At 54.3% G+C, this 25,362-nt stretch overlaps 2 protein-coding genes across 8 annotated transcripts in view; both read right to left on the bottom strand.

Moving 5' to 3' along the window:
• The window catches only part of SPTBN4 (spectrin beta, non-erythrocytic 4), a 573,187-nt gene that overhangs the window by 145,456 nt on the left and 402,369 nt on the right, over window positions 1-25,362 (bottom strand). The window lies entirely within an intron of this gene.
• Window positions 13,485-23,184, bottom strand: CCDC9 (coiled-coil domain containing 9). The gene is made up of 13 exons (XM_048492882.1): window positions 23,049-23,184; window positions 22,837-22,935; window positions 22,480-22,638; window positions 22,111-22,371; window positions 21,945-22,028; window positions 21,604-21,780; window positions 18,684-18,871; window positions 18,312-18,358; window positions 17,844-17,967; window positions 17,628-17,712; window positions 16,989-17,433; window positions 16,802-16,878; window positions 13,485-14,055 (listed from the first exon to the last, which is right to left on the bottom strand). Exons 1-13 carry the CDS (start codon window positions 23,049-23,051, stop codon window positions 14,038-14,040), a joined length of 1,767 nt encoding a protein of 588 aa, XP_048348839.1. The 5' UTR covers window positions 23,052-23,184; the 3' UTR covers window positions 13,485-14,037.

Raw genomic sequence — 25,362 nt, 5'->3', positions numbered from 1 at the left:
ATCAGCACTCCCCAACACTCTTCGTCGCCTCTGCCCAGTCCCCTCCTGCCACTGACAGAGATGCACCCAAGTGGAAAGGATGTGGTGCCCCCCCCCCAGTGGTGTGATCAGCCCCTCATGTTCCCCCTCCCCCAGTCACTCTGTGTGTGTTCATCCCACTGACAGTGAAGCCGGCCCTGTTTCCAGGCCAGGCCAGCCAGCCACGTGGGCAGCCATTGAGTTGTGGGAGTACCTGTAGGGGCACCATGAGTGCTTGGAGTCCATCTCTCGAGTGGATTGCTGGAGGGAGGGTCTGTCTGCTACCATCTCAAGAGCCTCGTGCCTGGCATGGTGAGACTGCAGGCTCGGATGGGCAGGATCTTGGACACCCTGTCCTGCTCTCTGAGCCACCTGACCCCACTTCCCCACTGCGGCATGGCTGTCGCTCAGAGTACAGGGTTGCTATTAGCATTCTTTGATACCCCCCCCCCCATGAGAACAGACTATGAAATATGCAGTCAATTTGATGAAAGGAAAAGTCTGTTGGAGCTGACCTTGGCCAACACCTGCTGGTAGGAGCTGCAAGAAATGACACACAAGATACAATTTCCACACACCCCATAAGCCCAAGTAGCCAAGCACCCCCAGCACCCTCAAAGCATCCTGACATTTTCCGCTCCCTCTAGGGCCCTCCCCCCGGTTTGCTTGGACAGCCACAGTGGAATTTTCAAATGAGCCTGGGAGCTTTGATGTCTTCAACATTGACCCATTGATCATGTCCAGGTAACCACCCTTTCCAGGATACCAAGTATTGCAAGCGGTTACGATAGACGCGAGAGTCATGGATAGCAGAGATTTCACGATGCTCCTCCCCATCAATCAGCACAGGAGGAGTGTCAGAACCCCCAGTAAACGACAAACTCGTGTTGTAGAACAGCAGTTTATTGAAATGATGGGTCTGCAGTGGCAAAGCCAAGAATGACGGACTCAGGATTCACACAGCAATTATAGGCAAACAGGCAACTACCCCCCCTCCTGGGAAAGAGCGCCCCACATAGAATGCATGCAGATAACGGTGAGAGAACCAGTCCGTGACCTTGAAGACACCTGCGACTTGCAGACATTCCACAGCAGCTAGAAAAGACAGTTAGAAACAGTGTTAACCCTTACCACCCACCCTCCAGTGAACAGTAAAGCAGCACAAGCACCCCTAGATATAGGCCTCCTGACATACAGCCTCCTCTAGGGCCTCCTTTAAGGCCTCCCTCCTGGCTTGCTTGGGCAGCGTTGATGGAACAGTTTGACAAGGCGAGGGGCTTTTACATGCTCAGAAAATATCCATTGGTTCTGCCCAGGTAAACAACCTTTCCAGGAGACCAGGTATTGCAAGCGGTTACAAAAGATGCGAGAGTCAAGAATGTCAGACAGTTCATAATGCTTAGAGCCGTCAATCAGAATCGGTAGAGGCACTTTCATCTCTGGATGCCAGACATCCGGGGAACTTGTTTTCTTCAGTAAGCTGCAATGGAAAACAGGATGAATTTTACTCAATGCTTTAGGCAAGTCCAGTTCAGCAGTAACCTTGTTGATGACCCTGATAATCCTAAAAGGGCCCACATATTTAGCACTCAGCTTGGAGGGGCGATGCAAACTATGCAGATTTTTAGTGGACAAATAAACCATGTCTCCCACCACCAATGGGAAATCACGCCTGTGCTTGTTGGCTTGACGCTTGTAGGCCTCCCGGGCCTTAGTAAGAGCACGAAGGATTTCAGGCCATTGTTTCGCCACAGACTGCACCCAATCATGGAGTTCCGGCGCTGGCGCCTCATCTGACAACTGTAAATGAGGCAGGGGAGGTGCTGACTGGCCATGGACCACCTCAAATGGAGTCTTGCCTGTACTACTATGGACTGAGTTATTATAGGCGTACTCCGCATAGGGCAACAGGTCAACCCAATTATCCTGCTGATAATTGGCATAACACCTGAGGTATTGTTCCAGTGTCTGTTGGGACCTCTCGGTCTCGCCGTCGGTCTGAGGATGAAATGCAGAGGAGACCCCCTGCTCCACCCCCAAAAACTTGACCAAGGACCTCCAAAAGCGGGACACAAACATGGGGGCGCGGTCGGAAATTAACTTCTTTGGGAGGCTGTGCAAACGGTAGATATGCAACATGAACAGTTCAGCCAGTTTCTGAGCACTGGGAATAGAAGTACAAGGGATAAAATGGGCTTGTTTAGAGAATAAATCCACAACAGTCCATATCACCATTTTGCCATGACTCAGGGGCAGATCTGTAATGAAATCCATAGAAATCACTTGCCAGGGAGCACTAGGTAAAGCAATGTCCTGTAACAGGCCCTGGGCCTTTGCAGGGATGGTCTTGGCCATGGCACACACAGGGCAACCCTTGATGTAGTTCTCAATGTCTGTACGCATGGTCCTCCACCAAAACTGCCTTCTCAACAAGTGCAGGGTTTTTACAAAGCCGAAATGGCCAGCAGACTTAACATCATGGCCCTGGTGGAGGATTTGGGCACGCAATGAGGGTGGGACAAACAGCAGGGATCCCTGATACCAAAGACCATTCAGTAGTGTCAGCCCGTCACCCCCCTCTTCCTTCGAGACTGGGGACTTGCCAGCCTCCAAAAAGCCAGAGAGGAGATGATCCAGTGGGGTGAGCCCAGGAGGGCTAGGAGCCTGCTTGTGAGAGCGGGTGACCACTAAGCCCAGATGCCGGGGGGAGAGAACCGTACGGGGAGGAACAGTCTGCAGCCGAGGCTCCCCCTCCTCCGGCAACCTGGAGAGAGCATCAGCCAGACGGTTGGTCTTGCCGGGGAAAAAATGAACAGTAAACCGAAACCGAGCAAAGAAATCCGCCCAACGCAGCTGCTTAGCCGACAGACGGCCCGGGGTACACAAAGCAGCTAGGTTCTTATGGTCAGTCCAGACCTCAAAGGGCTGTTCAGCTCCCTCCAAAAAATGCCTCCAAACAGACAGAGCAACCTTAATAGCACAGGTCTCTTTATCACCAACAGTCCAGTTCAGTTCAGCGCCCGAAAACTTGCGGGAAAGGTAGGCACAAGGGTGAAGGCGACCATCAGAGTCCCGCTGGAGCAGGGCGGCACCGAGAGCCTTATCAGAGGCATCAACGTGCAACACAAAGGGACGGGAGGGGTCAGGATGGGCCAGAACAGGCTCAGAGGTGAAAGCAGCTTTAAGCGCATCAAAAGCAGCCTGGCAAGCAGAGTTCCAGGGCAAACTGGCACCAGGGCGGGCAGCCGCGGACCCCCGCTCCTTGGTGCGCAAAAGGTCAGTGAGAGGCAGGGCCAGAGAGGAAAAATTGGGGATGAAGTCACGGTAAAAATTAGCAAAACCCAAAAAGGACTGGAGCTGTTTACGAGAGCTGGGGGCCTTCCAAGCCAGCACGTCAGCTACTTTGGCCGGGTCCACTTGTAATCCAGCAGCTGAGATGCAGTAACCCAAAAAATCCAGCTGAGATTTATGAAATTCACACTTGGAAAGTTTCACAAACAAGGAGTTGGCAAGCAGACGGGATAACACCTCTCTAACCAAAGCAATGTGAGACTGCTCATCCTGAGAATATATTAACACATCATCTAAATACACAACCACCCCTTTGAACAAGAAGTCATTCAGAACGCCGTTAATAAGACTTTGAAAGACTGCTGGCGCCCCCTTCAGGCCGAATGGCATAACACAGTATTCAAACTGCCCATAGCGAGTGTTAAAAGCTGTCAGGTGCTCGTAGCCAGGTGCCATTCGAACGCGGTAATATGCTTCTCTCAAGTCCAGTTTAGTAAAGATCCGACCGGAGCCCAGGTTGGCCAACAAGTCCTTGATAAGGGGGAGCGGATATTTGTTTGATGCGGAAACGGCATTAAGACCTCTATAATCGGTGCAGAGCCGAAGAGAGCCATCTTTCTTTTTCACAAATAGCACTGGGGCAGCATAAGCACTACTAGCTTTCTGAATAAATCCGCGGGCAATATTCTTATCTAAAAAGGACCGCAAAGCAGCATCCTCAACAGGGCTCATGGGATAGATCCTGCCCTTGGGGAGCTTAGAGCCCAAGAGTTCTTAAAGAGCTCAAGCATGAAATTGCTGATCTTCTCACTTTAATATGCAACTTATCCCTGAAATCAGGCTCCATCCCTGAAGACTGGAAGATGGCCAATGTCACACCAATCTTTAAGAAAGGATCTAGGGGGGACCCGGGAAATTACAGGCCAGTCAGTTTGACATCTGTTCCTGGTAAATTAGTAGAATCTATCATTAAAGATAAAATTATAAAACATGTAGAAAAGCAAGACCTGCTGAGAAAGAGTCAGCATGGCTTTTGCAGAGGCAAATCCTGTCTTACAAACTTACTAGAGTTCTTTGAGGGTGTAAACAGGCATGTGGACAGGGGTGAACCGGTGGACATTGTCTACTTGGATTTCCAAAAGGCTTTTGACAAAGTTCCTCACCAGAGACTGTTGAGAAAACTCAGCAATGAAGGAATAAGAGGAGAAGTCCTCCTATGGATTAAAAACTGGTTGAGAAACAGGAAACAGAGTGGGTGTAAATGGGAAGTTCTCACAATGGAGAGATGTAGGGAGTGGTGTCCCCCAAGGATCCGTTTTGGGACCAGTGCTCTTTAACCTATTCATAAAGGACCTGGAAGTAGGGGTGGGTAGCGTGGTGGCCAAGTTTGCAGATGATACCAAATTATGTAGGGTGGTGAGAACCACAAAGGATTGCGAAGAGCTCCAAGTGGACCTTGATAAATTAGGTGAGTGGGCTCAGAAATGGCAAATGCAGTTCAATGTAGCAAAATGTAAAGTGATGCACATAGGGGCAAAAAATCCAAACTTCACATACACGCTACAGGGGTCAGTGCTAACAGTCACAGACCAGGAAAGGGATTTGGGCGTCTCAGTTGATAGTCCCATGGGAATGTCAACTCAATGCATGGCAGCTGTGAAAAAGGCAAACTCTATGCTGGGGATCATTAGAAAAGGAATTGATAATAAAACTGCAAAGATTGTCATGCCCTTATAAAAAGCAGTGGTGCGACCGCACTTGGAGTACTGTATCCAGTTCTGGTCGCCGCATCTCAAAAAGGATATTGAGGAGATAGAAAAAGTGCAGAGAAGGGCAACGAGGATGATTGAGGGACTGGAGCACCTTCCCTATGAGGAGAGGCTGCAGCGTTTGGGACTCTTTAGTTTGGAGAGGAGGCGGCTGAGGGGGGATATGATTGAAGTCTACAAAATTATGCATGGGGTAGAAAATGTTGACAGAGAGAAATTTTTCTCTCTTTCTCACAATACTAGAACCAGGGGGCATTCATTGAAAATGCTGGGGGGAAGAATTAGGACTAATAAAAGGAAACACTTCTTCACGCAACGTGTGATTGGTGTTTGGAATATGCTGCCACAGGAGGTGGTGATGGCCACTAACCTGGATAGCTTTAAAAGGGGCTTGGACAGATTTATGGAGGAGAAGTCGATTTATGGCTACCAATCTTGATCCTCTTTGATCTGAGATTGCAAATGCCTTAACAGACCCGGTGATCGGGAGCAACAGCCGCAGAAGGCCATTGCGTTCACATCCTACATGTGAGCTCCCAAAGGCACCTGGTGGGCCACTGCGAGTAGCAGAGAGCTGGACTAGATGGACTTTGGTCTGATCCAGCTGGCTTATTCTAATGTTCTTATGTTCACTTCACTCTTTCTCTTAAAGAGGTTTCAGTTACTTTTGCTTTTACATACGCAAGTTTCAGCTTCTTAGTTGTTAAGCACACAGCTTCTAGCTTTTATACACAGACTCTAGCCTCAACGACTGATCCACACACCCTTCTTGTTCCCCCACAATCCCACGTCTAAGTCTAGAAGGATCCTGGCATACCCAAGCCCCCTTCCCTCCTTTAGTCCCCTGATAGGCCACACTGCCCCTTTGGACTTCCCAGACAGGATTTGGAACAGGGGTTGGACAGACACTAGGTCTGGACAGACAAGCTGTCTAGCCACTGACTGGCGGGTCACTTTCCACCAAAACTCAGGGCCTCCACACTCTAACAAGGCTCCTCAGTTTGAATAGAGCTCTCTGACTCCTGTCAGCACACTGCTAAGTCAGATCTCTCTGTGCGTCTCAGAGTCTCTCTGAATTCAGGAACCATGTCACAGGCTCTTCCCTGCTTATATATACTCAGCCCTTTTGGCTCCTACCTGTGGCACCAGGCGAACTGTGTTTTCTGCCAGCCAATCAGGTAGGGCCTCCTTATATGGAGTGTGCTGTTTACTGACTCTCTCTGGCTTCTGCCAAGGCCTGTCTCACAAGGCCATAAAATACACACACCAACCCTTCAGGGTGGGCAAATCCATCACAGCATGCACCAGCAGATTACCATCACAGGTGCGACTGATTAACAGGTCACAAAAAACCAGTAGGACTGACAATAAACAGACAATGAGCCAATTTGGGAAAATACAGCTCCACAGAGAGTCATGTAAGTTATAATAGATATTGAATGAACTGAAATATATGAGAAATATAATGATTGAAATGATAAGTAATGTGAAACACAGCTTTCATTATTAGAAAGATTGGAGTTTGAGTGCAATTTATAAGGGTAGAGATAGAAATTTATAATATAAGTATAAAGGTTATAAAATTGAAGATATTATTTTATATTTATTTTATTACACTAGAATCCCATGTATGTTGGATAGTCTTACATGATTAAGCAAATACTGAAGAAGTGAAAATGAAAACGCCTCTAACGCACGGAGCATTCTAAACATTGACGGACCAGCAGACCGAAGTCTCATTGGTCTAGTGCCCGATATGGATGCTGTGAGTGCACAAACAGAGCTTCCGTATTGAAGATTTACACATGCAGACAGAGAAATCCAGGACTGGTCTGTCACTAATCAATTGTGTGTGTTCCTGAGCACATGAACTGTACTTACTCCCGCTGCATGGGATTATTTACGTTCACTGAATCCCGGCAAGGGAATTGTTTATATTTGGGTTTGTTTGGTTTAATCAGCACCGATTAACATTATGTAAATCACGGCATGAATAACAATGAGATTATTGCGGCACATGGGGTTAAAACCAGTTAAGACCTTGGTGCCATATATAAAGCAATAGGAGGAGGAGGAGGAGTTTGGATTTATATCCCTCCTTTCTCTCCTGTATCTCAAAGGGGCTTACAATCTCCCTGCCCTTCCCCCTCACAACAAACACCCTGTGAGGTGGGTGGGGCTGAGAGAGCTCCGAAAAGCTGTGACTAGCCCAAGGTCACCCAGCTGGTGTGTGTGGGAATGCACAGGCTATTCTGAATTCCCCAGATAAGCCTCCACATCTCAAGCTTCATGGTTTGTAAACGGAACCCAGCGTCTCCGGGATTAGAATGCACCTGCTTTTGTCCACTACAATTCACCGCCGCTCACAGTGTAAAATACATCTAAAGTGTCATACAGGCACTTTAGAATATATTTAAGGGTCTGCCACACATTGCTGTGGCAATTGTCCTTCTTATCACAGTCCGCAACCCACACAGATGTCCATGCAGGTCCAATGATCCGCAGCATAGCCTTTTGCGGTGGTCACATGAAATCCCTCTTTCCCTTTTCAATTCACATTGTTATATGGTGGTGTCTTGTTTTTTTAGTATAAGGTAACCCTTTCCATTCCACAATGGAACTATTCAGAGTTCGAATTCCGCTGTCCATGAGGCTGGTTGACACGCACAGTCGTGGCTTGGGGAAGGCAGAACTGGGGCAAGCAGGCTATCCCAGTCAGGCAGAAGAGGCAGGGTGGTGAGGCGCTCAGATCGAGGCCAGCTTAAAGGGCCATGTGCAAAAGAAGCGGAGCCAGTAGTGTTGGTTCGCCTCCACCCTGCGGATTTTCTTAGAAGAAAAAGGCAAACTCCAGCTCACTTGTAGTAAAAGAGAGCTGTGGCGAATATGGGTGAGGAAGTGGGTAAGTGGTGGTTGGATGTGAGGGAGGGCAGAGTGAGGTGTGTGAGGATGAGCTGGATGTGTATGAGAGTATGTGTGTTGTGTGGTAGCAGTGGGTGAGGCACAGAGAGTGAAAGTTACCTTCGTGTGAGGGGGGAAACCCCACCTGATATCTCACCCGGCAAAGTGTGTATGTGTTTCATTTCCACTCATATTACTGCTTTAACTGCTCATCTCTGGCCATCTGCACAAACATGCTAAGGGCATACCGACCCCTCAGGCCACAGACAGACAGGCTGCATGAACATTCTGAGGTTGACAGTTAAACACAGCCAGCTTCATCGCCTGGTGTGCCAGGAAAAAGACGTTTTACCTGGCTCAGGTATGGACATTCGGCAATTTGAAGGTCCGATTACCTGCCCGCAAGAGAGAGGAACGTCATGTGAAAATTTGGGGGTGATCCGTCCAGCCATTCCGGCATTAGGGCATGACTAACAAAGTCACTGTTAGCTTTTTATATATATACTAGCAGGGCCCAGCCACGCGTTGCTGTGGCAATTGTCCTTCTAATCACAGTCTGCAACCCACGCAGATGTCCATGCAGGTCCAATGATCCCCAGCATAGCCTTTTGGGGTAGTCAAATGGAATCCCTCTTTCCCTTTTCAGTTCACATTGTTATATGGTGGTGTCTTTTTTTTTTTTAGTATAAGATAACCCTTTCCATTCCACAACGGAACTGTCCAGAGTGTGAATCCCGCTGTCCATGAGGCTGGTTGACACGCACAGTCCTGGCTTGGGTGAGGCAGAACTGGGGCAAGCAGGCTATCCCAGTCAGGCAGCAGAGGCAGGGGGGTGAGGCGCTCAGATCGAGGCCAGCTCCCTGGGTTCGTAAAGGGCCACGTGCAAAAGAAGCAGAGCCAGTAGTGTTGGTTCGCCCCCACCCCGCGGATGTTCTTAGAAGAAAATTGCAAACTCCAGCTCACTTGTAGTAAAAGAGAGCTGTGGCGAATATGGGTGAGGAAGTGGGTAAGTGGTGGTTGGACGTGAGGGAGGGTAGAGTGAGGTGTGTGATGATGAGCTGGATGTGATTGTGTGGTAGCAGTGGGTGAGGCACAGGGAGTGAAAGTTACCTGCATGTGAGGGGGGGACTCCACCTGATGTCTCACCCGGCAAAGTGTGTATGTGTTTCACTTCCACTCGTATTACCTACCAGTATTACCTATTTACTGTTTTCACTGCTCATCTCTGCCCATCTGCACGGACGTTCTAAGCTCTCAGGCCACAGACAGACAGGCTGCACGAACATTCTAAGGGTGACAGTTAAACACAAACAGCTTCATGGCCTGGTGCGCCAGGAAAAAGACGTTTTACCTGGCTCAGGTATGGACTTTCGGTGATTTGAAGGTCCCATTACCTGCCCGCAACAGGGAGAAACATCATGTGAAAAATTTGGGGGCAATCTGTCCAGCCGTTCCGGCGTTAGGGAGTGACTAACAAAGTCACTGTTTGCTTTTTATATATATAGATAGATTACAGCATTTAATTCTTTTGGCTTAAGAGGGCATTGCATGGTTGGTACTTGATTGTTTACCTTGCTCTCTGTTTTGGTAACTTTATGAAGCTGCTGCTGCCACCTCCCAGATGGCCCAGGAAGTCTGTTGACTGCTATGACCTTTGCTTTCTGTGCCTGATGGCAAGGGGGGGAGGGGTCCAAGCCGTCTGTTGGGCCGGCCAGCCTGGCCCTTGCCCCTCCATGAAGCCATGCTGTGGACTCCTCTGCGAAGCCCTGTGCCAGTGGTGTAGCTACCACAGGGAAGGGGGGGTGCGCTTAGAACCAGGCACGCTCCTGGGGGCGTAGCAAAAATGTATTTTTGATATTTTTAGTGTTTTTACTTTGTCAGCGAGCAGGGGGCGCAGTTTTTAGGATAGCGGCACCAGAATTTCAGGATATTGTTTGGTGACACTCCTGCTGATACCAGCCAGGTTTGGTGAAGTTTGGTTTTGGGGGTCCAAAGTTATGGACCCCCAAACGGTGTGCCCACATCTCCCATTGTTTCCAATGGGAGCTAATAGTAGATGGGGCTACCCTTTTGAGAGTCCATAACTTTGGACCCCCTTAACCAAACTTCACCAAACCTGGGAGGTATCATCAGGAGAGCCTCCTAAAGATACCCTGAATTTTTGATGCTGCTAGCCTAAAAAATACGCCCCCTGCGGGCCGAAAACTGAAAAACAAAAAAACAAAAAACAAACGAATTGGAATTGGGGGGGGGGCAGCAAAAGTCCGATTTTGCACCGGTCTCCATTTGCCCTAGCTACGCCTCTGCCCTATGCCGCTTCATGGTGACCTGGCTGGGGAGGGGGGCAGCCTCCTCTCTTTTGGGTTTTTTTTTTCCCCAAAGTGTGTTTGGCGGTTCAGTCCCTCACTTGCCAACAGAGCTGGGACCAGAGGGAACCTAGTGGGTCCCCTGGCAGGGTGGGGGCTCCTGGGAGAGAGAGAGTATGAGGGAGGGGGATGATATAGATGAAACTTGTCAAGGGGAGGATGGAACTTTTAAAGTACACGTGGAACTCCGGGGGGAGGGCAAGGAGGAACCGGCTGGAGCCCCTTTCTTCGCAGCGGACAGTGCTCTTGCCCCGGCTGCAGGACTGTTGTTGTTGGCCAACCCTGCCAGGGCGAAAGTCAGGGGCTGCAAAGCCCCCTCCTCGAGAGCCCAAAGGCCGCAGGAGCTGGAGGGCGGGGAGGGACCCGAGCGAGCCTGCTTGCGGCAAGTAGTCCCGAGTCGCTTCATGGGCTGTAAACGTGGGGGGAGCCGAGCGAGGGCGCCCCGGCCGGTGTGGACAGCGAGTCCTTCCTCCGACGGCTGTTCTGGGGACGGGGGGGGGGGGGCGAGGCTAAGCCCGGCTGGGCGTCTCACGGGGTCTCCGCCTCTCCTGCGAAGGTGGGAAACTACGGGAGGGAGGGAGGGAGGGAGGGACGGAGGGAGAGGTCCTCCCGCAGGCTTGGCGGGGGTGGGGTGGGGTGGGGTGGGGGTCGGGCTACGGAGTCCGCGGCTGACTTCCCTCCCGCAGCAGCAGCAGCAGCTTGTGGGGCGGTAGGTTCGTGCTGGCAACTCGGACGAGGAGGGAGAGGAGGCCGCGGGAGGGAAGCGCTCCCCGGGCCTGGGTCAGCCACTGGCGGCCAAAGAGGGACGGGGCTCGCCCGCCTGCCCGGCGGTCCCAGGCCAGCAGAAGGGGAGGCGGGAGCGCCGCCTGTGCTTCAGAGCACAACACGGGGCCCGGGGCTTCTCGCCAGCAAACCTGCCGGCGCGGCCCACGCGAGCGACCCCGACGGTCCTGTCGAGGCCTCGCCGTCTGTTTGGGACCGGGACGGCCGGGAGGCCTCCTGCTGCTGCTGCTGCTGCTGCTGCTGGCAACTCTGCGGCGCCCAAGCCGAGGGCCCGGCGGCCAGGGCTCCCACCCAGCGGGCCGCCTCTGGCCTCTCGGGGGCGGGGGCACAGCTGACCCACAACGCGGCCGTGCAGGTCCCGGGAGAGCGTTTCCTCTTCCTGGCGGTATAAAAACGGAGCGCCAGACCGGGGCTGCCGCAGACAGAGGGGGCGGCGGCCGGTGTCTTGGGCCAGGCAGGGGTGAGTGCGCGGGCGGTGCCCGGAGGCTGCTGCTGCCACGACTGCGACGGGCGGCCTTGCAGGGAGCCGGCGCCGCTTCGCTGCTCAGAGTCGCGGGTCGGGGGGGGGGGGGTTGCCGGGGGGGGGGCTGGAGAAGGACTCTCAAATCCCTGCCCTGGCCCGGTGGAGAGAGGCGCCGCAGAGCCGTCCCGGTTAGCCCCCAATAGTGCCCCCGACGGGCCGCCGCTCCAGAGAGGTCTGTCCTGGTCCAGAAATCCTTGACCCTGGAGAAGGGGGGGGAGGGTGGCCGAGTGGCTGGCCGTCCGAGGCTTTCGCCTGCAGAAGCCCATGCTCTCGCTGCCCCGCACGCCGAGCCCGCCGCTGCTGCTGCTGCTGGCACCTGGTCACTGCTGCCTGGCTCGTGTTTCTGGAGCACCTGGAGTGCCCCCTTTGGGGCGGGGTGGGGGGGAGGGAGGGAGGGAAAGAGAGAGGCGGACAGAGGGGCGCTGGCTGCGTTCAGCAGCGGAGAGGCTGCGGAGGGAGAAGTCTTCAAAAGAGGAAGGGGGGGGGAGGAATTCGAAGGTTGGGCAACCCGAGGCTGTCCACTTCTCCGTTCATGGCCCTTTTGCACGTGCCAGTTCCACTTGTGCGTTTGAGGATGTGTGTGTGGTGTGGCAGTCACACTCTGTCATACCACACAAACATCCTCAAACGCGCAAGTGGACCTGCAGTCAATGCATTGCTGAGCATTGGACCCTTCCAGTTCTAAGAAATCACTGATACGCTGCGCAGCAAACTCTGACGCCCAAATTTTACCTGAGCCACCAGCAACCTTTCTGGAAATGCAAGGGGCACCCCCTCCTGGTGATGACAGACTCTAATGGCTGGTTCCTCTTAATTTGGCAGGGCTGGTGAGATCACCCTGCTGAGAAACAATCCCTTCTTGTGTGTGGAGGGGGTGGATTATTGTGTCCCCCCAAGTTTTGTGAGTCTGGCCCCAGGGGCATCTCTGAGGTTCACTGCATCCCTGCTTTGGAATTGGGGGACTTCACAGCCAGCCGCCCTCCTGTTCCAAGGAGGACACTTCACCCGAGACCAGGCCCCAGCGGGCAGGAGCAGTCCTTCCAAGCTCTGTCCCCACTGGCAGCACAAGCAGTGCTCCAGGTCCGTGCCAGCATAGCCAGATGTTTTACTCTTGCATCTAGGTAGAGAATCTGGACAAGGTAGCTTCCTAAGAATTGTGGTTTTTTAAAGCATTTAGCTTCAGAGACAATCTATCAGATTGAAAGTTGCTTGCAAATGATTTCATAGTGTTAACTGTGAATTCCTTAAATTACTTTTAGGAATTCTTCCAAACCCCCCTCTCTCTTACACATACACCCATCCAGAGAAATCTCACCTAATCTCTTCTGAGAGTTCAATCCAGAGAAATCTGATTTACTGATGACATCAGGTGCATCATAAAAAAGCAACAGTTGTAAGCCTCTCCTAACTCAAATGTGTGATCAGCATCTAGTTCAGGGGTAGGGAACCTGCGGCTCTCCAGATGTTCAGGAACTACAATTCCCATCAGCCCCTACCAGCATGGCCAATTGGCCATGCTGACAGAGGCTGATGGGAATTGTAGTTCCTGAACATCTGGAGAGCCGCAGGTTCCCTACCCCTGGTCCAGGTGCTCGGGAGCAACAGCCGCAGAAGGCCATTGCTTTCACATCCTGCACGTGAGCTCCCAAAGGCACCTGGTGGGCCACTGCGAGTAGCAGAGAGCTGGACTCTGGTCTGATCCAGCTGGCTTGTTCTTATGTTCTTAATGATTCCCCTCCCACACACACACACACACCAGAAGCAGGCAGGGAGCAAGCTTTCTGTTCCATGCTCTTCTCCCCACCCCATTCACAGAACACGAGGGAGAGGTACGCAAACTCTTTAGAGGCTTTATTATAAGAAATTATTCAGTTGTGCATCATACAGAGGGGCTGTCAATACAGACACTGCCCAAGGAAATGTGGGAGGAGGACAACACCCAGGAAGGTCACAGCCTCGCCCCCCCCCCCCCGCCCCAAGTCCCTTTCCTGCACCCATACAAATGTGGAATCCTGCGTTTGCACCTGCCCCTTCTAAGAGGAGCAGGAAAGGAGAATACACCTTGGAAGGCTGAAAAGGACCCAGTGACACTCCCCATCCCCAGATGTCCCACCGCACAAGAAGGGGAGAGACCTTGGAGACTACTTGTGTCCCTTCAGTTTAGCCATGCAGACCACCTGACTCCGGCCTTCCAGTAAAGGGGGCCAGCCACAGTCCCCTCCCTGTGGGCACAAAGCAGCCACCCTCATCTGTAGCCAGAAGCATGGAAGACTTGCAGAAGGCCCGCAGAGGGGCCATGTCCTGATGCACGCAGAGGGTCAGCCAGCCTCCTCCTTCCTGGGGAGGTATTCCTAGTTGGAAGGATGGGTGCAGCATTAACCGCTGGGGTTCAGACCGTGGCTGTCTCCTGGTGGGGCGAGGGGGGGGGGGAAGAGAGTTAAAAATCACAAAACAGGAATCTAGCCCCCAACTGGTAGTGGCCATATTAGGCTTCCTATGGAAGCAGAGCGCCCCACGTGACCCTGGCACCCCTCCCCACACACACACACAAGTGACCTAGGCAGATGGCATCTAGGTCAAATAACTCCCCTGCTCGCCCCTGCCCCAGATATGCCCCTGGCAAGAGGACAGTGTTAATCTTGGCCAGCCCTCCAGGCATCCACTGACCATGATGCTCCAGAAGGAATGGCCTGACCCAAACCAGGTGGCTGCTCCTACAGGTGGGGTTTAAAGCAGGTGGGGTTTAAAGAGTAGGAAGCTCTGCCAGGTGGAAGCACTGTTAGTTGGGGGGGGTATCCCAAGTGGAAAGCAGAGGTAGCCCCATTCCCCACAACCTCCAAAATAAAGGCACAGAAGAACAGGTAGAATGCCCTGGAGCTAGTTCCAGCTGCAAAGTGCCCCCTTTCATCTGCACAGGTAGGGTGCTGGTGGATAAGAACCCCATTCAGGCCCTCCTGCTAGAGGGGATTTCCCTGACCACTCAAACGTTTTCTCCCCTTTGTCTCTGCTCAAGCACCCTCCCACACACACCCAAAGAGGAACACCCCTTGGACAGGATTCAGTTCACACCGACAAAGGCCAGTCAGCCTAGCCAACAATCCCCACCTCTCACAAGACCTCCATCTCCCCTGCCCCGCACACGCACACACTCCCCATGCCAGACTGCGAGGCAGGCTACGTGCTCCCGGCAAATGGCAGGGGAGAGCTGCCTGGACAGAGAGCAGGAGAAGAGAGAAACGCTCCTCTATGGGAAGGGGGGGGGGAAGCTTGGAGGTCCCAAAACTGCTTCATTGCCCAGAGTAGAGAGGTGGTGCCCCCTGCTCAGCATCGGCCCTTCCTCCCGGCAGTGGTGGGGGCATCAGCCGAAGGAGGAGCTGAAAAAGAACTCATTTTTATACCCTGCTTTTCTCAACCTTTAAGGAGTCACAACAGGCACCTTTGCGAGGTAGGCGGAGCTGAGAGAGTTCAGAGAAACTGTGACCGATCAAGAGGTCACCCAGCAGATTCCATGTGGAGGAGCAGAGAAACAAACCAGACTGACTCCCCAGCTCTTAATCACTGCACCACTAACCACATGCTTAAGTGTGGAAAATCTACTTCTGTTCCCAGCAGCTTCTCTGGGAAAAGCATTCGGAGGGCAATCTGCTGCCTGCTTCCCATCAGAGAGGGGGGGATGTTCCTGCTTGGCAGGGTTTCCCCTTCGACACGGCATGCTGCCAAACAGCTGATACCTACCTCGCCTTCATCATAGAGAATCGTAATGCTCATGTATTTAGTGAACTCTGGGAAATGTTAGGAAACCTATGCATTTTTTTCAAGACTTGTAGGATTAATTTAGACTTGTTTTTATTTGTCAAATTCTTGCCTAATAAAAAAGGCTACCGTATATACTCGCGTATAAGCTGACCCACATATAAGCCGAGGCACCCAATTCTACCTCAAAAAACTGGGAAATTTTATTGGCTCGCAAATAAGCCAAGGGTGGGAAAGATCCATCAGGAGGCAGGGTGCTGAGCCGGCAAAGGAGCCACAGCTGTAGGAAAGGAGTGCCCCAGAAGCCTTTGGGAGGCTTTTTAAGGAGGGGCAAGGTGGCGCACACGGGTCTGGGGAGAGGGAAAGTGGCTGAAAGCTGGAGAAAGCGAAGCAGAGAATGCCTCCTGCCCCTCACTAACTCACACTTCCTTTCTTGCAGGCTCAAAGTTTAAGGCGTTGTTTCAGGGAAGCTGCCGGCTTTCTAAGCTCTAAGTCTACAGGGAAGCTGCCTCTAGAGGTAGCCTGTCTATGGTTTTCTTAAAAGGGCAATGCAGAAAACCATAGACAGGCTGCCTCGAGGGGAAGCTTCCTGGCAGCTTCCCTGAAACGCCTGAAACTTTGAGCCTGCAAGAAAGAAAGTGGGGGGCCGAGGGGGGCCGAGACTTCGCCACTCATAGGTAAGCACTGTGGCTCTGCGGGGGCAGGGGGGGGATGACCCGCGTATAAGCCGAGGGGGGCATTTTTCAGCCTAAAAAAGGCTGAAAAATTCGGCTTATACGCGAGTTTATAAGGTACATAAAATCATTAACTCAAAGACCTTGTCTGTTTGTTCTGCTGGCTGAAGATCTGCACTGCCAGACAGAAGGCTCGGTAAGACCTTAATTGGGCTCAGCTAATGATGCTTGTAACTCCTCAAGGGCTGAATTCATTACATCTCCCTCCACTGAGAATTCTAAATATGCTCCTCCTGGGTGATGGTGGGGTGGGGGGTGGGGGTGAGAAGATTGTCCTTCCAAAGAGCCCTTCTGGGAACACAACAGGCTCTTCGTCCTGGCTGTGTGAAAGAAGGGGGATGGGGAAAGGCCCTCTACTGTGAAGCCCAAAGAGAGGGGAGAGGCCAGCACACAGAAGGCCCTGGAGAGGCAGGGAGAGAACCCTGAATTGGCAGCTGGAGCACAGCAGGGTAATGAGAGCCAGCTGCAGGGTGGGGAGAGCATGAGGTGGGGATTTTTAATGATGTTTTTATTGACAGTTTTTAAAGGATTTTTATGGTGGTTTTTAATGTTAATGTTTTGTGTTTTTAGGATAGTATGTTTTAATGGGGCTTTTAAACTGCCATGGGACTTCAGTGTTGGGTGGAGTATAAATGGAATAAATAAATGAATAATACAGAAACATGCCTGCTGGCTGTCTGGGATCTCTGCCGGGCTGCCGCTGCTTCTGGGTGCCAGACACTGGGCGGGTTCCACAGCAGTTCCTGCAGAAAGAGGGAGAGTTTTAGAATGGAGGCAATTTGGTGCCAAGAAAGCAACTCCCCCTTCCCCGCAGTTCCCAAGCCTCACTGCCTCCCCCACCCCTGCAAACCACCTTGTCCTCCAGGCTTAGATGTGCATAGCCCTTCTGCAGGCTCTTCTGCCAGGGCTCCAGATGGGGGGGCTACGGCCACATCTTCCAAAGGTGTCAAGGGACTCTTAGTGCAGTTGGCCCGGGGGGAGCTCAGCTCCATCTCTTCCCCCCAGTCAGAAACTGGGTGGTATCCCTCTGCTGGTGAGAAAGGGGTCAAGGGTTTGCTGTCTTCATTTGAGGTCTCCTGCTCAGAGGGGGGGATGACAAGCGAGAGCGGCCCATCTTGGCTGGGCAGCTCGGCCACGTTGTCCTGGGATGAGCGGGTGGGGGGAGCCTCTGCCACTGAGAAAACTCTGTGGCTGATACTGCCTTCCTCCTCCTCCTCCTCCTCCTCCTCTTCGCTAACATCCTCCCACTGATCTTCGTCCTCATCAGGCGCTGTGTGGGGTGAGGCGGCCAGCTCCACCTGGAGGAGGAGAAATGAGGCAGAGTCAAGTTTGAGCAGATGTCCGGGGGGGGGGGGGGCGCAGATCAACAATCCAGGGGCTGGCCAAGCTGCCACTTAGACAAGACCTGGGGAAAATCCTGGAGGGCCCCAGAGCCCCTGTGCCCTTGGGATCCAAACAGAGTATGCGATGGAAGAGCACGGATCTGTCTCACCTGGCGCACTGGGGCTGAGCCGGACTTGATCTCAGCCAGCACTGCTTCTGGCCCCTCCTCCTTTTCCCAGCGATTATCGTGCATGCTAGAGGGGAGCACAGGACAACATCAGACTTCCCTCAGCCTGGAAGGGCAGGGAAGGAAATGCCCCACTCCCCTGGGCTCCGCTCCAGAAAGGCCCCTCTCTCCCACAGGATCATGCCAAACCGGGCTCACCTGTAAGACTTGGAGGATGAGCCCCGTGTGTGCCCACGGCCTCTGCCCTTCCTGTGCCGCTGGGGTGGGTGTTCAGGCAGGAGTGACCCGAAGGTGGGCATCTTGGGGGGGCGCTTAGACTCATCTGGGAGAGATAGGGGGAGGAGGGAGGGGAGGGGAGGGAGGAAGCAGACGTGCTCCAGTCCTAATCTGTTGCCCAGCCAGTGGCCAAGGATCACCCTGCTCCAGCTGAGGCCAATTCAGCATCAAGACGCAGCTCGTTGGGGGAAGGATGCTGCTGCAGCCTCCCCGACCTCCCACTCCGCAGCACCCATCTGCTCGGTGTGGAATAACTGCCACACATTCGTCCCCATGATGTCTACACCTTGCCTCTCTCCAGAAACTGTAACCCTTTCTCCAGTAAGGGAACCCCCCCCCCCAAGCCCCCTGCCCTAGAGTGCCCTGCTGATGCCGCAGTGCTGTCCTTACCATGCTTGCTGCCCTGAGACCCTCCAGGCTTGGCTCCCTCCTTAAACCTACAAATGAGAGAAGGTAGAAAAAGTTAAGTGGAAAAAGGTCCCCAGGAAATTCCTGCAAGCCTGGTTTCCACCAGGCCACCAACTGCAGGGGCCAGAAGCCAGGCCACGAGTGGGGTTTCCTAGGGTCTTGCAGGGAGTTGCACAGTGACCCTGATGGAATCTCAGCTGGGGAGCTCTCAGCAGCCCTGTCTCCCTCGCTTCAGGGAACTTGCCCAGCAGAAACCAGTTCAGCCAGTCCTCCATCTGAACTACCTCCCCCCACCTCAACATTCCCAGTCTAGCAGAGCCCACTGGACGCTGCCACTCCTTGCCCGGGCCCTACGTGGTGTCCATCTTCTCGGCATCCCACTCTCGGCGCCACTCGCCCGTGGCCTGCCGGTGCCGGGCCAGGCGCTCACGGTCAATCTGCTCCCGCTCCTGCTTCCAACGGACATATTCGGCCCGCTCCCGTCCTGTCATGCACAGCGTCATGTCCAGCCTCTCCTCCCGGTGGCGGGCACCACCCCGAGCCTGGCAGGAGAAGGTAGGCAGACACAGATGAGAACCTCCTCAATGGGACAAATGAGAAAAGGGAGCTGACCACACCCAGCTCAGCTGCAGAGAGGACGAGTCCAGGCCAGCAAGGAATTGCCCCACCTCTGATGAAGGGATTTCATAGGAGGACGGAGGGAGAGCAAGACTTTCTGGGAGGACTGGCAGCTCCTGAAAACCAGGGCGAAGGAGACTTAGACAGGACAGATGATACAGATTAGGAAGGATGCCAGCATGACTAATGAACAGTTAAAGAAGCCATGAGAGGGAAGCATGCGTCATTATAGAATCACGGAGCTGGCGGAGACCACAAGTCAAGCCCGCTGCCTGGCAGGAATACACAAACAAAGAACTCCAACAGACGATCATCCGGCTTCTTTTTAAAAACCTCCAAAGAAGGAGACTCCACCACATTCTGAGGCTGTGCATTCCACGGTCGAACAGCCCTTAATGTCAGTAAGTTCTTCCTAATGTTTAGGTGGAATCTCTTTTCCTATACCTTGAATCCATTACTCCTTGCTCCTTCAACATGACATCCCTTCAAATATTTAAACAGGGCCATCACATCACCTCTTCTTCAGACTAAACATACCCAGTATCCTAAGCCTCTCCTCATAGGTCATGGATTCCAGACCTTTGACCATTTTGGTTGCCTTCCTCTGGACCTGTTCCAGATTGTCAATATCTTTCTTGAATTGAGGTGCCCAGAACTGGACACGTTATTCCAGGTGAGATCTGATGAATGCAGAATAAATACTATACTCCTATTGTTGCAGCCCAGAATTGCATTGGGTTTCTTAGCTGCCACATCACACTGCTGACTCAGGTTCAGTTTGTGGTGTACCAAGACTCCCAAGTCCTTATCACATGTTCCGTTGTCAGGCCAGGTGTCACCCATCCTTTATCTGTGCATTTCATTTTTTCTGCCTAAGCGCAGTATCTTACATTAATCTCTGTTGAAATTAATTTTGTCTGTTTTGGCCCTGCTCTCTACTCTGTCCAGGTCATTCTGAATTGTGACCCTGTCCTCTGGGGTATTAGCTACCCCTCCTAATTTGGTGTCATCTGCAAATTTGATCAGCATGCTCTCTATTCCATCATCCAAACTGTTGATAAAAATATTGAATAGCATTGTGCCCAAAACAGAACCCTGTGGCACCCCACTAGTCACTTCTCTCCAGGATGATGAGCCATTGGTGAGCACCCTTTTGGGTTTGGCCAATCAATCCTTCTAACAATAGCACTGTCTAGCATTCACCAGATCTACAGGGTAGCTGGTTGGAATCTCCTAAGTCCATCCCCCATTGGCTCCAAGGGGTCCCAGACTTTTCCAGTTAAGAAAGGCAGAGTTAAAGGTCAAAGTTTAGAAAATTCTGCATAGGCAGAAATACATTTTTCACCTGCAGAATATCATGATGCAGAAGCACCCAAAGAAACTGGTGGGAAGAAGATTCAGAGGGACTAAAAGTCATTGCATGCGTCTCAGATGAGGTTGAGTAAGAATTTTGCAACACCATAAAGGTTTCATGTCCGCATCTAACACATGGAGCTCAAGCTCACAAAAACTTTCTGCAACAGCAGCTCTGTCAGAGGTACTCCTGGTTTTCAATTTCAAATGGTGTCGACCAGAATGCCCACAATGCTGTTGCTGAGGCCAGAAGAGAACAGCCTTTGCCTACCTATCTGGCCTGGAAACAGGGTGCTGGGCCTTGGCTCTGCCCCAGCTGGCATGCATGGTCTCTATATTTCCACAGAGCTGCACAGCCAAGGTATGTTCATCTGCTATGCGAAATAAATGAGAAGTCAAGCCATTTGTGAACAAAGCAATTCATTAAACTGGATACAGAGATAACAGACCTCCTTAAACACAGTTGTCTTCGCCTTCGCCTATAGGGCAGATCCTATATTTGGAGCATTTGATAAAAAGTTGCTATCGAGATGCAGCCTAGGGGATCATTATATTATTCATGAAAAATAATCAGTTGTATTTCCGGGACAAGCTGCTGCCAAAGTTCCAAACTGTTCCACGTTTATTCCTAATTCCCACCTCCTCTGTGCAAGTGGGCCTCTAACAGACTGGATCAGGTTTCTGCTGGCAGCTTGCACACTCCCCATCACTTTGCCTACCTGTTTAAAATATGATTTGCCTACCTCTTAAAGAAACTATAACCGCTATGTATTCAGGTGAAGTTTAGAATGTTGCATACTCTCTGGAGGCTTTTGCATAATCTGCCACTGTCTTTATTTGACAAATTCTTCCCTAACATACAGAATTACAGTTTATAAAATTAAATTATCTGCTTGAATTGCTGGAAAGGGCAGATCCTATTTCTTTGAGTGGCCAAAATGATTCTTTCCCAGGAAGGCTGTCTGGAAGTAGGCCTAAAAGAAGTACTTTGCTGTCTATTTCTCTAATAGGACTTTAAGACAAAGAATCCTGCAAGAAACCTCAAAAGGGGCTTATAAACCCCTTTCCCTTCCTCTCCCCATCACAGACACCTTGTGAGGTAGGTGGGGCTGAGAGAGTTTCCAAGAACTGTGATTAGCCCAAGGTCACCCAGCAGGAATGTAGGAGTGGGGAAACAAATCTGGTCCACCAGAAGACTCCACCGATGACATGGAGGAGTAGGAAATCAAACCCGGTTTTCCAGATTCGAGTTCGCCTCACCCTCTCACACCCTCGTTTGCCAGACCCCCTCCCCAGCACCTACCGAAGGAGGCCGCACTTTGCCCTGCTCCATCCCAGTCTTGACCTTGTCAAAGTCTGCTCCCCCCCAGTTGCGGATGTGTCGCCGGCTGCCTTCTCGCCGGCTGGACTCTGCAAAGGGGCCGCTGCGCCGGGGGTCATCTAGAAAGTTGCGCACAGGATTCTTCTCTTGTAGTCCATCCTGTCAGAGGAAGAGAAGTGTGGTGAAGAGGCCCTCCGGAGTCTCCAGCCCAATCCAAGGGGATAAAACCAGGGCTGGCCAGTTAAGTTGAGTGGCACAAGAGAGAAGAGGCCGAGTGGGTCTCGTCTGCCCCCCCGCCCCCCCACCCCAGGGCTCAGACTCACCCGCTGGCTTCGCTCGTACTCCGCAATCTTCTCCATCTCCTCGTTCATCTTCTCAATGTTCTGCCGGCGGCGCTCTTCCCACTCCTGGAGAAAGGAGGATCACTTAGGGTGGGGTCCTGGAGCCTGGCCCCAATCCACCGGCATTTACTCAGGGCTGATACCTCACCTTGGATCTCCTGTCTGGGCCAGCATCTCCTGCAGGGCCCCCACGCCCCCGTGTCCTCTGGCCTCCTTGGCCCCGCTTGCTGATACCTGTGCTGTCTTCATCGGTCGCCTTCCAGCCGGGCTGTTCTGGGCGGCACTCGGCTCGCAAGGAGATCCTGCTGGAAGCAGGCCCCCCTTGGACAGAGCCCCCAGCATTTGGGCTGCTGCGGGAGGCCCTGAGAGGGACATGGGGCTTTCGCTCATTGCTCACCACACGTTTTTCCTGTAGGGGGAGAAGGAGGAAGACCACCAGATTGCTTGAAACCAGAACCTCTCTGCCCACAGGGTCCCCCTTCCCTCCCTCCCTCCCCAGCACCCCTCCCCGTCTCACCTCAGGTGACAGCAAGACCTGAACAGTCAGGGTGGGGGCGGCAGCCATCTCCCCTCGTCTCCTGTCCGCCCCATGGGGGCCATTGGCAGGCAGGCCCCGCCGGGAGCCTGTCACAGCTATGCCTTCCTGCTCGGCCTTTCTCCGGTCCTCCTCAATCTCCTGGGGGGGGGGGGTTAATGAGGCGTGACAGGCAGTCCCGCGGAGCCCCCCAGGCAGCACAGCCTCCCCCCCAACCGAAGGCTCCTGGCTGGCTCCTCTCTGTGTGCCCCACGGGGGGGGGGGTGGGGGGGAGCCGGCCACGCCACCCCATCAGCCCGGGCGCGGAGTCGGGGGCGGGGAGGGGATCCGGCCCCGCACCTGGTAGCGCTGGATGAGGGCCCGGTTCTTGCGCCGCAGGGCCTCGATCCGCTTGTCCAGCTCGGCGTCCTTCTCGCCCTTGGACTTCAGGTCCGCCGACTGCAGCGGAAGAGGGAGAAGCCCGCGCGGAGCGAGCGGCGCTGAGCCGAGGCCGGCAGGGGGGCGCGCCGCCGCCGCCGCCCCCCGCCCCCCCGGCGCCCCCCGCCGCTCACCATCGCTCCCGGGGACCCCGCCCGGCCCCCACCCCACCCCTCGGGCCGCCCGAGGCCAGGCGTCCGCGCAGCAGGGGCTGCCCGCGGCCTCGCACCCGAAGCCAGGCGCCCGCGCGCGCTCCTTCGCCCGGGCCCCCCCACCGAGCACGCAGGAGAATCAGAGACCGCCCCGCCCCGCCGCCCACGTGGGCTTCGCTTCCGCTTCCTTCGCAGGCCCCGCCCCTGAGCGGCCGTAGCCTGCGCCGCTGGGCCCGCGGGGAGCTCCGACAGCGCGCCCGAAGCCTGCTGCACCGCGGGGCACGGCTGCCTCCCGTCAGCAGAGGCGGCGCCATCGCCGTCCCGCGGCTCTGGGCCCGAGGGCCGCTCCCTGACTGGCGGGGTCCGGGGCGGCCTTTCCGCTGCCGCCTGGCGAACGGGTCGCGCCGGGGTCGCTACCGGGCGGTTGCCTGCCGGCCGGCCGGCCTCTCCAGCAGGCGCCTTTTGTCGGGGGCTCAAGTGCAAACATGATGCGAGGCCCGACGGGGCGGGCGGGCGGCTGTTGGAGCTTCCCGCGGGCCCAGCGGCGCGCTCAGCAGAACCTCCCGGCCCGAGCCACGGTGCTGCGGCCTCGTCTCTCAAGCGACCACCTGGGCGAGGAGCGGCCACTGGCCGCCCAGCCAGCCAGCCAGCCAGCCCCTCCCCACGCGGGGTCTTTCCCCAACGCGGCACCACGGCCCCTCCCTCGCCCCGGTGCCGTCGGCCGCGCAGCTGGACGGGGTGGGGGAACCCGGAAGCCTTTCTGGGCTGGAGGCGAGTTCGCCCCCCAACTAACCCTCGCCCCCCCTCCGGTCCCAGAAGCCGCGGGGCCACCCACGCGTGCTCCTGCCCTTGGAGCCGAACGGCGGCCGCGGACGGATCCACGCCTCGGCCCGCTTGGTGGGCGTGGCGGCGGGACCCAGCCGGGGCTGCCGGCTGTTTCCATGGCAGTTGCTTTTCCTGCTGGGATGGTGGGGTCTGATTGGCCGCGGCCGCAGGTTGGAGACCGCTGGTTGGTCGAGGCTGGACGCTCTCGCCTAAGCTCGCGCCCCCTGATTGGTCGAAGCCTGTCACTGTCTCCCAGAGAGGCGGGAAGTGATGAGGGGAATCCCCATGCCGAGTTTAGGGAGTTTCCCACAAGCCCCCGCGAGCAGGGGGATGCTGTGGACCTCGTGCGCCAAGCAGCAGGGAGTGCGGAGTGCCGTAGTGTCCCGGCTGAGCCGGCCTGGCTCTGGGGCGGGGGGAGCACGCACACTGCTTGCAGCCCCAGTGATGAGCTGCCTCTGTAGGCTGGAGGAGATCCGCTCCCCCCACCCCCCACACACACACACTGGCCATAGCCTCGCCCACCTGCTGCATCCTCCCTCCCCGCAGTAGCTGCGCGGACTTTTTGTGGGGGGGGGGGGTTGAGGGTTGCTCTCCTGCAGCAGCCAGCCGTGTTGCCTCAGCAGCGCATTACTCTGGAAACAAGCGCGTACTCCGAGCTGAATGGCTGCGCGCAGCCCTGCATAGCCAATGAAAATGGGAGGGGGGGGAGATGCCAGGCAGCCTAGTGGAACCGGCAGGCGCTCAGCCCAACTCCCTCGCCAGTCGGCCAGTCAGCAGTGTCTCCTCCAGAGGGGGGTGGAATGTCCCCCTCTCATACACACAAGCACACACCTTGCTCTGTCTGGGGCTTGGGAGAAGGCAGCTTCTGACTTCAGCCCCCTTCACCTGGTGCAGTTGGGTCCAGAGAGGACCCCCACCCGCCCGTTGCTGACAGAAATGGAGGAGCGATGCTGAACCGTGCCTGACTGTCTTCTGTGGCTACGGAGCCCCAACTCTCCTCCAAGTTTAAGGGCCGCCTATCCCCAAGGATATCAACAGCCCTGAATGGCGGCTGGCCAGGGATTTGAACCCACAACAAGGGCCACACTGGGCAGGAGAGTCCGAGGAAATCCGCGCCTCTGCACAATGCACCGCAGTTCAAAAGCTCCTCTAAGCCCTCCCCCAGCCTGGGCAAATCTTTAGACAAGCACTTTTTCTTTGCCCTCATTTCTGTAGAATGAAAGTGGCCTGCCTAGGAGGGCCGTGGCAACCTGTCTGAGGAGAAGAAAAGTGGTATTCCCCGGAAGTTGCAACCTGTGCCCCCACCCCGCCTTCTGGGAAGAATAGAAGCAGGCCACGCTTGCTATCCAAAAGCTTCCGGCAGGCCATGGCAGGGAAGAGGATGCTTCACTTGAGGCCTGGCTCTGATCGAGGGGTTTCTGGAGTGCAGCTGCCTGACCCTCCGTGGCTGCTGGCAAACGTGGGGCCTGAT

This window comes from Sphaerodactylus townsendi, linkage group LG04 (assembly GCF_021028975.2).
Source record: "Sphaerodactylus townsendi isolate TG3544 linkage group LG04, MPM_Stown_v2.3, whole genome shotgun sequence".
NCBI classification, from domain to species: domain Eukaryota; kingdom Metazoa; phylum Chordata; class Lepidosauria; order Squamata; family Sphaerodactylidae; genus Sphaerodactylus; species Sphaerodactylus townsendi.
Note: the sequence above shows the minus strand (reverse complement) of the source record. Positions and strands in the feature narration are given on the sequence as shown.